This window comes from Quercus robur, chromosome 2 (genome assembly GCF_932294415.1).
Source record: "Quercus robur chromosome 2, dhQueRobu3.1, whole genome shotgun sequence".
NCBI classification, from domain to species: Eukaryota; Viridiplantae; Streptophyta; class Magnoliopsida; order Fagales; family Fagaceae; genus Quercus; species Quercus robur.
This window is the reverse complement of record NC_065535.1, coordinates 5,969,554-5,982,923: the sequence shown is the minus strand read 5'-3', so window position 1 is coordinate 5,982,923 and position 13,370 is coordinate 5,969,554. Positions and strand designations below refer to the sequence as shown.

General features: G+C 34.8%; 1 protein-coding gene and 1 pseudogene across 7 annotated transcripts in view; both read left to right on the top strand.

Annotated features, from left to right (window-relative positions):
• LOC126711427 (patatin-like protein 2) overlaps nucleotides 1–13,370 on the top strand; it is a 117,445-nt gene that overhangs the window by 78,937 nt on the left and 25,138 nt on the right. For 2 of the 7 annotated variants that reach the window (XM_050411268.1, XM_050411267.1), the window contains exons 2-4: nucleotides 12,447–12,594; nucleotides 12,773–12,954; nucleotides 13,103–13,292. The exons of 1 other annotated variant lie outside the window; for it this stretch is intronic. In XM_050411268.1, coding sequence (XP_050267225.1) covers nucleotides 12,463–12,594; nucleotides 12,773–12,954; nucleotides 13,103–13,292 — 504 coding nt within the window. In that variant the 5' untranslated portion in view covers nucleotides 12,447–12,462. Of the gene's footprint in view, nucleotides 1–12,324; nucleotides 12,595–12,772; nucleotides 12,955–13,102; nucleotides 13,293–13,370 lie in introns of those variants that run through there. 4 more of the 7 variants (XM_050411265.1, XM_050411263.1, XM_050411270.1 and 1 more) reach the window with 4 other exon arrangements.
• LOC126711568 (patatin-like protein 2) lies at nucleotides 5,964–9,392 on the top strand (annotated as a pseudogene).

Here is a 13,370-nt window from a genome sequence, read left to right as displayed (position 1 = left end):
TCTATATATATATATATATATATATGTCTAGTAGTCCAAAAATGGTACCTATAGTTACACCTGCATAGAAAGAAAGAGAGAAAGAAATGTACATTTATTAATTCAAATGATTCTTTTGATTTTTATTTTTTTTGGTTTAAATTTCTGACTACATTTGTTTGTACGCTGTACAAGTTGACAAGAAAAAGAATTCATTATTCGTTCATTGTTTTATGTTATGAAAAAAGTTAGCTGAATATATAGATTTGAAAGTTTGATAGAAAAGCTACAAACTAGCCACATGTGATTGCTATTTTTATTTTTTTAGGGGCAAAAATACATTTTTGGTCTCTATATTACGATTCTCATTTTAGTCCTTAAGTTGATTTTGCTACTAATGTAGTTTCTAAAAAAAGAAAATCGATTTTATTTTGGTCTCTGTCGTCAACCCATTAACAGAAACATCTTACGTGGGAGATGGAATGCATAGATGATATGTTAGATATTGACGCGACTAATAAAATAATATTAAAAATAGCACGTTAGCATAAAATGCCACATCAGAAAATTAAAAAACAATTAATGAAATAAATTTTATAAATATAAAAAAATTTATCAATTTTAACAAAAAACAATAGTATTAAAAACCAAAAAAAATGGAGATTTAGATTTATATTAAACAGTTATCTTTAAAATATAAATATCAGATCCTTATCAACAAAAAAATTAAACAAGACTTGTTTCAAAAAAAAAAAAAAAAAAAAAATTAAACACAACTAAATCCAATAACCCCACCCAGCCACACCTTATGTTTTCCAATTTTGGTTTATCTCTCTTTGTCAACTAGAACTTTTTCCCTCTAAGGTTTTTGGGTCTTGGTTTGATCTAGGTTTAGAGATAGAGAGAGGTTGAGATCAGTTTGATCCGGGTTAGAGAGAGACGCTAAGATCGATTGCTGGCGGCAATATGGCTAGTGGCAACACGATGCAAGACTAGTGACAGCGGAGTTTAAAAGCTCCGGTTCCTTTGGATAGATGAAATCGAGGTCTAGAAACCACCGTGGAGTGGTGGTGGGTGATGAAGGCCAGACATATTGGGTCAAGTTTTTGCTAGATCTATCCCCTTTGAACAGATAAAGATTATCCCCCTTTCTATCTCTTTGATCTAAATGGAGATTCAGTCTCTCCCTCATGAGCATCGCCATGACAGCCACAATGACAACAAAACCAAACCCGATGACATCTCGGACTCTCACTCTCTTTGATCTACACGGTAGGATTGGGTTTTTGCTATTTGGTTTTCATTTGGGTTTGCTTTGTTTAATTTGGATGAAGGTGTGAAAGGTCTTTGTGTTTGTTGAAGGTCTTTGTGATTTGAATCTTTGAAGGTCTTTGTGTTTGTAATGAGAATGTGAAAGGATAAACTTATGCTATGTTAAAAAAAGGAGGGAGAGTAAAGTAAAGGGAGGGAGAGTAAATTACCTTGTTTGGAAGTTTTTTAAGGAAGGAAGGGGAGGGGTTTAGAAGGGTTTAGAGGGTTTCAACTACCTCTAACCCCTCATTTTTAATTCTCCAAAATTGGAGAGATTTGGAGGGGGAGTGGAGTAGATAAATTATTGACCAAATGAATTCTTCAATTTACCCTTTCTAAATTAACAAAATTACAAACCGATTATATAAATAATCTTTGTTTGTTTAGTGAGAAAATTTAAGGTGAATGAAAAAAAAAATTGAATCACACTATTTAGACGCCGCCGAGTTGTGGGTCGTCGATGACGACGTCACCAAGTCCACGTCGCTCGCAACGATTGGTCCCGAGTCGGTGGCTGTGCACAAGATTGGGCATTTGCTTGGGCTCGGACATTCATCGATGGTGGAATCAATCATGTACCCTACGATCACGTTGAGGACTAGGAAGGTTGAGCTTCATAGTGATGATGCTATGGGGATTCAGTACTTGTACGGAACAAACCCGGCAGGTAACAATGGTTCATCTCCACCGTCATCTAGTCGTGAAACTAGTGATGGTGGTGGTGCCTTGATTTCGATCTCTTTGTTGGGCATTAGAGCCTTTTTGGCCGTTGGGTTTGGATTTTTACTCTTTTTTAGTTTTTAGGTATATACTTTATTTTTTATTTTATTTTATTTATGCTTCTCCAAAAAAAAAAAAAAAAAAATCACTAACAAATTCTAAGATTTGGACGAATGATAATCAAGTTCAAAATTTTACAAAACTGATAAATTAATCATAGACCAATGTTGCAAGTCCATTTTCAAAAGGGGTAAATTTGTCTATTTAAATCATTTCCTCTCCTCTCCATCCTAATTTTTAAAACATCCAAACAAGAGGAATGATTAATTACTCCATTCCCCCTTACTAATTTTAAAAACATCTAAATAAGGTAGAGGATAATCATTCCCCTCTACTCTCCTCCCCACTACTCTCCTCCCTTCTACTCTGCTTCCTCTCTAAACTTCCGAACAGGTCATTAGTAATTGTTGAATGTCTTTGTGTTTTGTAAATCTGAGTAATTTTATGAATTTGGTTGCTAAGGAAATATAAGAAAAGAGAAAAAAAATTATCTTGATTCTTTAATTTTTGGGCAAAGTGAGATGATTAACCGTGAAGAACACATGTTCTGGTTCTTCATGTTCTTCCTAAAAATAAAAAAAAAATTTAATTCTTTTCTTTTCTTAAGTTTTTTTTTTTTTAATTATTTCATCAATTGATTTTTTATTTTCTGAGGTGGCATTTTATGCTGACGTGGATGCTAACGTGCTATTTTTAATATTATTTTATTAGCCATGTCAACATCTAACGTGCTACCTATGCACTTCGTCTACCATGTAAAAGGTTTCCATTAGTGAGTTGATGGCAGAGACCAAAATAAAAACAATTTTCTTTTTTTAGGGATTACATTAATAGCAAAATTAATTTAGGGACCAAAATGGGAATCAACCCAAAATGTAGGACCAAAAGTGTATTTTTGCCTTTCTTTTTTTGGTTAAATGTGTAATAAGGTGAGCTATATGATTTTGAAGAAGAGCACTACTTCAGAATCTTAATCTGGTCTAAAAACAAAAACATTAAAAGTAGGGATAATTACAGTAAACCCACCTAAGGTTTGGCCCGTTTGCGTTTTGCCTACCCGTGGTTCAAAACTTATCACTTTGCCCACCTGAACTTCTATCTGTTATCCATCTGTTACCCACCTCACCCTCAGACATTAGAAAAACATCCTTTTATTAAAAATAGAACATAACACAGATCAAACACAAACCATTAAATCTTTTCCTCACAAACATAAGAACACAACATTTGTAAATATAGTTCAAAATTTTCAGTCACACACATCCAAAACCAATTAAATCCTCTGAATCCATATCAAAATCCCTCTCATTTTTCAAACCCAAACTGTAATAAAAAAAGTTTTAGAACCCAATCATAGATTAAATAGAAAATAGAAACAAACCAAAGAGAGAAAAAAGCACAATTGTTCATCCCGCCGATGGTGGTGGTCGAGTGCTTCGACCTAAAGTTTGATGGTGGCTTGTACGGTGGCTTGGCTGTCGTGGCGGTGGTTCATAGTGGTGCTAACGACGGCCATGGAGGTCAACCACCATTAGCAAGCCAAAATCAAATAAAACCCACAACCAAAAAAAGAATTGAAACCCACGAAGCGTTGCCACCCACTCCACCACCACCACTATTAGAACCCACAACTCAGCACCACCACCATGCCCACAACCACCACAAGCCACAACCCATAACCCCACCATAATCAAATATTATCAAACCCACAACCCAAAAGCAAAAAAAGAAAAGGAAAAAAGAAAACCATCGTCGGTCGAGACGGAGGCCGAGATCGAGCTCCATTTTGGCCGAGACGAAGGCCGAGATTGGGACGGAGTCCGAGATTGAGCTCCATTCTCTCTAAACCACCGCTGGCCCTTTTCCTGGATCTGCTCCAAACCACCGAGACAGAGGTTGAGACCGAGACGGATGCGAGAACGAAGGAAATCAGATGAACCCACAACTAAAACCACAAAAATTAGATGAACCCACAACCAAAACCACAAAAACCAGATGAACCCACAACCAAAACCACAAAAAAATGAAACCCATGAAGCAAGAATGAAGGAAAATGAAACCCATCGTTGTGCTTTGGTCAAGGAAGCTTTTCTGGGAACGAAGGGCTATGTGGGTCGAGTCCTTTGCCTGCTTGTTCGTTCACCAATACATCTCCAATGACTGCATTGGCTCAGACGGTGCCATCGAACTCGAGCTCGTTACCAAAAGCGCCTATAATGAGTCAAGCAAAAGGAAAATTGCCTTCGAAGAAAGGGTTAAGTACTGGTGTGATTGTGGCTGTTGTGATAGTTGGGCTATTGTGAAATTGTTGATATTGTTATAGATTAAAAATAATTTCATTGAGTCATTTGATTGGTGTGTTGTTCCTCCACTTTGTTCTCATTGAAGTTCATGAGCAATGAAAAACCCTAGCTTTTTTATTTTTGTTATATTTGTTTTAGCCTAAAAATGTGTTTTTCTAACGGCAAATGGAGAGGTGGGTTACAGAAGGCTAACAGAACTAACTTCGGGTGGGCAAAGTGATAAGTTTTGAACCACGGGTAGGCAAAGCGCAAACGGGTCAAATCTTAGGTGGGTTTACTGTAATTATCCCTTAAAAGTATTATCAATGAATCCGAAATTAATTGTGAACCTACAAATGCATTGTGACTCGTGAGCAAGATCTAGATTTTAGATAGTTTCGATTAATTTAATCCAATCTCACACCCTAATTGAAATTAAGAATATAGTGGAAAATAAGTTGTACCAAACTAGCACTAAATTAACATTTTAGATTTGGATTTAATATTAATTAGATCTTATTTAATAAATTTAATGTGTATAAATACTTTTAAAAAATTACTATAATTTAAAATTTAACCAAAATTTAGTAAACTATATAAATATTTTGAAACTTATTATTGTGACGAGAATAGGAATTTAGATCAAATGTTTAAAAATATCAAAAAGAGTAGAATCTTAATATACTTAGTAATATACAACCATACCTATGAGATGATAGATTTTGATAAGGTAAGTATGAGTTGCTCAAAACGAACGCTAAATGACCTAAGAAATGTGACCCAATGCACATCATTATGAATTGTATCTTTCAAAAACCGGTGTGATGTAATGATTGAACTTTCTGCATTCCAATCATCATAGGTTGCCACTACTAGTGGAAAAAATCCAGATTTCAACTAGTGATTAAAATGTTTGCCAATTATTGAGCGCAACAACTAGACATTTGCCCTAGAGTGTGCACATGGACACTTACTACAACTTGAGATTGAAAATCAAAAGAACAATGTTAGAGATGTGCCTAACTTTTTTACATGGACTCACACTAGTAACATCATTTTATTATACATCAATCATAACATATCATCTCCACTGTTGTAAAAGAAATTGTGAAAAATTTTATAACGTGAACTTATTGAAATTAAACCAAAAAAGAGTCATTGGATAGGATATTTAAATCCAAAATATATTGCCCACCTTAAAATTCCTTTTGCTAGATAATGAAATCCACTATCCACATTGCCATTAGGATATCACTTCGCCTAATTCTTCTTACTTGCAATTCTCCTGGAGTCTCAACTACAATTCTTGTATATGTAGCGTCTAAGATGCAATTTCTTCTTTGCTAAAGAAAGATCACTCTAAGGAAATGGAATACTCTGTTGTTCCTGTCAATGATAAAGCTACGTACCAACTCAAACCATATTGAAGAAACCACTATGTATGCATATGGTCCATATTATAGCATTATTAGTCCCATAAAAATGATGAAAATGTTGATTCTTAACCAATACTTGAAAGCTTAAAGGATTATAAATAGATTGGCACTATGTAGTTTCCGGCAGCACAATTAACCTCCTAGCCCCATAATCATATTCTCATCCCAGTAACTTATGGAAAAAACAATATCACCCCTGCGGCCCAACACATGGAAACTTCATTACTGTTCTTAGCATTGATGGAGGTGGAATAAGGGGGATTATTCCAGGAATCATACTTAGCTTCCTTGAGTCTGAGTTACAGGTTACAATATTGTTATATACCAGCCAGTTGGCACATGTCATCTATGTGTATAAAGTTGAAATATTAGTTTTCAATCTAAAGTTCTTATTTAATAGGAAAAAGAAACCAATCATTGGTAGCTTGCATAATTGCTTCTTCTTTTTTCCAAATAAAAAATGGGTTTGATTAATAACTTTCATCCCAATATAGTCACTTACAAGACATGCGTGTAGATTAACTTCTAGAAGACCATTTGACAAGCTTGAGCTTTATAAAAATTGACTAAAGTGGTACTACATATAAGTTATTCAAAATAGTAATGGCAATTGTACGGCACTGTGGTACCCAGACCCATTTGGGCCTTGGGTTCTAACTCAACAGTGCAGCCCATGGCCCTAGCCCGAACCTACAATAGCCACGGGCCCAAGCTTCATATTGCTCAAAAGCCTAAAGAGTAGACAATCTACATTAGCACGTACCTTGTTTTGCCACCTGGTCCTTGCTAGGCGAACCATTCCCGAGCAAGAAGAAAGGCATTCGGATACACCATCCTTTGTATGCCCGGCAATGCCTTAGTGTATATCACTGCCGAGCATACCTACTAGAGTGGGAACCAGTTCCAATACCACTCTCACCTCACCCCACTCCCACCTAAACACTCATTTACAATTAACGATATTGGACCTCCTATTGCACTAACTTTGAAAACAATTATAATCCCTCCACTAACGCTTGGCTATAAATATGAGAAGCTAAAGGAGGAAAAGGGGTTGGAAAGGCTTGCAAAGAAATAGAGAATAGAGTGAGGTGAGTAATCCAGAGTGATAGAAATACAACTTCAGTGAGTCTCTGTGCTAAGAACAACCAAACGTAGGAAATCCAAACCCACTTTACAAATAGATTGTGAGCCCGAGTGAGGCCCAGCCCAATAGCCTCATTTTTGGTGCAAATTAACATGACTATTTTTTTCACATGGTTTTTTTTTTTACATTTTTTACCTTGTGGTGCAGAAAATTGATGGCCCCGAAGCTAGAATTGCAGATTATTTTGATGTGATCGCAGGGACAAGCACAGGAGGTCTTTTGACTACCATGCTAACTGCACCAAATGAAACCAAACGCCCCATGTATGCTGCAAAAGACATCAAGGCATTCTATTTTGATAATGGACCTAAAATCTTTCCTCAAGATCGGTAACAATTGAGCCTCAATGTTTTTCATGCTATCACTATGTCTTATTCCATATTAAATAACACTATACTAATATGCTTAAGCAACAGTTCTCCATTTGCTCAAGCAACAAAATTGATCAAAGCCATAACAGGACCAAAATACGATGGAAAGTATCTTCATAGCCTTCTGAAGGAAAAACTAGGGAATACTCAATTACGCCACACACTGACCAATGTGGTAATCCCAACCTTTGACATCAAGCAACTCCAGCCAGCCATTTTCTCCAGCTATGAGGTTTTTAAATTAATCCAAGTTTTTAACTTTACCTGAAATTAATCCAGTCTAATGAGAAGGAATTAACACTTCACATAAACAAAAAAGAACTAACATATATTTGTATCCATGCCTTAATTAGGTGAAGAACCATGCACACTTTGATGCCTTACTTTCAGATATATGCATTGGAACCTCAGCTGCCCCAACATATTTCCCTGCCCATAATTTTGATACCAAAGACTCATCTGGAAGAGTGAGAAAATTCAATCTTATTGATGGTGGTGTATCTGCTAATAATCCGGTAATAAGTTTAGTATTACGTCGCTTTTTTATTCTCTCTGAAATCATACTCTCTTATCAATATCATTGTCTAATAATTCTCATATGATTCTGTAGACTTTGACTGCCATTGGCGAAGTGACAAAAGAGATTAACCGGGGGAGTCCTAACTTCAGTTCCATAAAGACAGCAGATTATGGTCGATTTCTGGTTCTATCACCAGGAACTGGTTCAGAAAAATTGAAGAGAAATACACCGCCAAAGAAGCAGCTCGGTTGGGTATATTCGGGTGGTTAACTAGTGGTCACTCTGCCCCATTGGTGAATGTGTTCACTCAAGCAAGTGCTGATATAGTGGACTTTCACCTTTCTGTTGTTTTTAAAGCTCTCGATAGTGAAATAACTTCCTCCGAATTCAGGTAATAATTAAACTTCAATGCTTAAGTCCAATGTGTGCAGATACTACTGTACACAAGTTTTATTCATTTCAGTATTTCATTGATTGATTTTAACTGATGCCTTAAGAGTCCAAAAATTGCAAGGGATGTAACTTCATAGTCAATACTCATGTTGGCACATTAATATGAGAGTGATAAATTAGTTACCACTTGTTCTAAAAGTTTAAGCCAATGGAAAAAGACAACTTTAATCATTTAAAAATTATTTTAACATTGACATTTCAGGATGATACACTAAAGGGAGAAGTGTCTTCTGTTGATATTTCCACCAAGGAGAATATGGAAAATCTTGCAAAAGTTGCAGAAGGATTATTAAAGAAACCGGTCTCAAGGGTGAACTTATAGACGGGTAATCTGGAGCCTTCTAAACATGAGACTAATGAGGAGGCTCTCATAAGGTGTAGATTATTCAAATTTTTGTGAAGTAAAAAAAATCTGCATTGTTAATAATAAGAATAGCTTTTATCTAAATAATGCAGGTTTGCAAAGCTACTCTCAAAAGAGAAGCACTGTCGCGAAACCTCATCACTGCAGAAATGAGGTGCGAAACATAACTGATGTTAATCTAAGAACTGCAGAAATGATATAAAGTTAATGTAACATATTTCCATGGAACTTTGAACAGGCTTCCAGTGCAATGAAATGAAGCCTAGTCAGTAATTTGCTTGAGTCCTCTTGTTAAAGTCTAAAAGACTCTGTATTAAACTATATAGAATAAAGTACAAAGGTCTGTCTTTTATATAGGTAGACAAGATACGTTGTATAATTAATATAAGTGTAGTACAAGAAACCTAGAATAATTGGCCTAAGCACCTTGGGCTTATATTCTAACAGCCTCTCACAAACTCATTTGGGTGAGTGGAGACCAACTTGAATTTGGCAGCTAATGCACGAAAACATCTTTTGGTGGAGGAGGCTTGGTAAAGATATCAGCTAGTCTTGTGAGAGACAGATTGAGCTTTAAGTTTTAATTTATTGTTTATTATTATTGTTGTTCTTGTTTTTAGTATTTATTCTAATTGGTGTTTTGTTTATCCTGAGTTGGATCTATAGCCATCCATGTGAATTGTATTGTCTTTGCTCTGGCTTCAAGCCCTCAGCCATGCATAAAAAAATGTCTTGCGGCCGGTTATGGGTGCACTTACATTTATCAAGAATGTTATTGTTAATATTATCAGTTTGTGCAGTCAAAATTGGGCAATAGAAGACTCATCTTTCACAATTTACTTTTTTGGCTTCCACTTTTGTGCATTTTCCTAACATAAAAACAAAGAAAGCCAAGCTTTAAACCTTTAGTAATATATCATTACAATCGCGTACCTTTGATGCGATAATCACTTTACAAGCATAAATGCTTGTAAAGTGTGGGGGACAAGAGCCGAGATTCAAATCTCTAAGAGGGAGCGTCACACACATATATACTTAGATTAGGCTAAAGTAGATTTTCTATCTTGCATAAAAAATAATAATAATAATAATAAAAATAATAATAATAATATATCATTTAATATATACCACCCGTGCACTAGCTTCTATGATTTTTTTTAACTTATGATGGTCTTTTGAGATGTATGTTGATGCGTCTTTTTCAAATGTTGTCATCATGCTTATTCCTAATGTTATAAAGTCTAACTGGAAAGATTTTATCAATTTTCATACTTAATTTGTTCCATTCTCAAAACATAAATTAATCTTCTTCCTACCTTGCTAGTAAACTGCAAATAATTGATTTAAAAATATTGCAGCAATACAAATATCAGTTAATACTAGATCGGAAATGCAGTAAGTCAAATACTGCCATAGAAAATTCTAAACAGGTGGTGCTAAATCTATGTTCCTGTCAAGAAAAAACTTAGTAAACTCTCAACATGAACTACTTACGGTTAGAATAATGACTAAATGATTTAATTCACCATTTTCCTATTAGTTTAAGCTTTAGAAACAAGTTGCACAATATCATGCTGCAGTTCTTTCATTGATCTCTACTGTAATTTTTTTTTTCTTTCATTAATCTCTACTGAAGGTCCTAGAAATGATCAAGTTTTGAAAACAATGCATAAGGCCAATAGAATGACCAAGTTTTTACATTTCTTTTATGCAGCTAGCGCTTGAAATTGAATGGTACACATATGTTGAATTGTTGAATTCTAACAAGTACTCGGTTACTAGAATTGCCTTTGCAAGTTATCCTCTGATAATGGATATAACATTCTTCACATTTAAAATTCCATATGCCCTTTCTTCACGTTTGTTTTAGCCAAAGAGAAAAGGAAGCATAACCTAGACAACGGTCTCAAAAGTTTGACTATGTCAACTGGAAAATTTACCAAAACTAAAAGTATCGTAGCTATAAGACTTACTTCTTTTCCTTTTTGACAGAACAATCAAATCTTTTAAGAATGAATAACCATGCATGTTGGATTTGCAAAATGGTATAGATACATAGGGTCAATAATTCAACATGATTTGAAGACAAAATTCATAAGGCCAATAGAATTATCAAGTTTTTCACATTTCCTTTAAACATTAGATGTAATTGAATTGTACACATTTGTTTGAATATTGAATTCTAACAAGTACCTCAAATGACTTTTCAATGATATGATAACCGGTTGGTGTATACACGTTATTGAAGTCCTAAATTGAATAAGAATATTAATAATAAGTGGTTAATATAACATAGTTGAGCTCATAACAGTTAAACCTTTTGAGTTAAGTGTGTCTTTATAAATTAAATACTCAAGGAGTCTCCTTAAAGTGTTTTATCTCCCCAACATCACCATCATGTTGGGAAGATAATACTTAGGAAAACTCCAATTGAGCCCAAGGTGTTTATCTCCCCAACATCATCATCATGTTGGGAAGATAATACTTGGGAAAACTCCAATGGAGTCCTTAATATGACATTGGAGCTCCACTATATTATTAATTTCTCAACTTCCCTTCTTTTTCTCTATATGAACATTCTACTCACACGTATATATCCAACACATTTTTTGGTTACTTGAGGCGCCGCCTTTTGCGAATCAAATTAACATGTAAAATGTAAAGACTTGCTATTCTTGAATGTTGCAGCCATTGAATGTAGCAAAAGCAAAGCTTGAGAATAATAATAAATTTAATTTTAGCCACTTGGTAGGGATTAACTTGGGGGTAGCCATTCATGAGCGCCTTTGTTAATTAGGCCTGTTGCCTAACTAGTCCCATATTGCCTTTATGGTCTAACCAAACTCATGCTCACCTACAATTCTTTTGAAGTGGTCTCACCTACAATTCTCACTTACAGTAACCATAGCCTAAAGGGACAATTTTTGTGACAAAGTAAGAGGCAATGCTTGTAATTCACCCGAACTTTCCAAACACTACATTGGTTTATGAATTTTCAGTATATATATGTACGTAAACAATATCAGAAAGGGTACAAGTTATTGGTCAAATTTGAAACACTTTGATCTAATTAGGAATGTGCAGCCAACCCGCTAAAACCGACCTAACCCAACCCAACCGGGTCGGTTTTTAGGGCTTGATGGATTAGGTTGGGTTACAAAAAAATTTTTGATAGTGGGTCAAGTTGGATTTGGGACATAAAATTCCAAACTCGCCAAACCCAACATGACCCACCCATACATTTAAAATATATTATATAATTAATAAATTTTTTTAAATAACCAGCTCTTCCTCCTATCCTATATAAAAGCCAATATTAATGTATATTAGTTTATATATTAATGTATAACTGAGTTGGAATATTAGTTCATATATAAATGTATATTTTGTTTATCAATTCAGGTGGCAGGTGTGATATATTTTTTTATGCTCAATTTAGTAATAATAGTAATAATAAAAAAATTGTCCAACCCATGGGTTGGACTTATGTGATTGATTGGATTGGATTGAATTTTTTTTAACCCACCACGATAGATTGGGTCAAAAACTCTCCTTAATCCGACCCATGCACACCCCTAGATCCGATGACTTTCTTTTAAGGCTTATGGCCCAATCCAATGACGCGGTTGAATCCTTGGATTTTGGACAAAGAGATGACTGAGGAGTACTATAAATACACATACGTCCATGAAAAGAAGACATGTTGAGTCACATAATCATCTCTTTTTAACTTCCTTAGAAGTTCATAGTTTCTCTAAAGCTCTTAAATCCTCTCTCTCTCTCTCTCTCTCTCTCTCTCTTACCTGCATCTTTATCCCAATGGGCTCAACAAATGTACCCCTACAACCTCCAACTTATGGAAACCTAATCACTGTTCTCAGCATTGATGGTGGTGGAATAAGAGGGATTATCCCAGGAACTATCCTTGGTTTTTTAGAATCTGAACTTCAGGTAGAAAAATATATTATATATTTATTTATTAATCATACATGTTTCATGCCACAAACCTAAACAAATTCAACACTTTTTTTCTTTCACTAGTGAAGTTCTGCTTTGTTAAATCATATATAAGGGTTCAACATGCAATCTTTCCAAGTACTTACTCTATATTTGCTTATGTATGGTGCAGAAACTGGATGGTGAAGATGCAAGACTAGCAGATTATTTTGATGTTATCTCAGGAACAAGCACAGGGGGTCTTGTCACTGCCATGCTAGCTGCTCCAGATGAAAATAACCGACCTGTCTTTGCTGCCAAGGATATCAATGATTTCTACCTAAACCACTGCCCTCATATTTTCCCACAGAGCAGGTAAAAATTAGAGTATGAGATATAAAAATATCAATAAATATATATATATATATATATAAATATATATATATATATATATCTGTTTGATTATTGACTTGACCCCATTTGTTTTGGTTTTTAACATGATATTATTTTTTCCAAATTGCAGTTCTCCAGTATTTCCTTATCTTATAAAGATTATCAAAGCTCTAGCTGGACCAAAGTATGATGGGAAATATCTGCATAACCTTGTTAAGGAAAAACTAGGACATACAAAATTGGAAAAGACATTGACTAATGTTGTTATTCCATCATTTGACATCAAAACACTCCAGCCAACCATTTTTTCTAGCTATGAGGTTTGTCACTTCCTCTCATTAAAATGGTTTTTTAACCCCAGTACTTTTTTTTTCCTTTAACTTCCACAATATATGTAG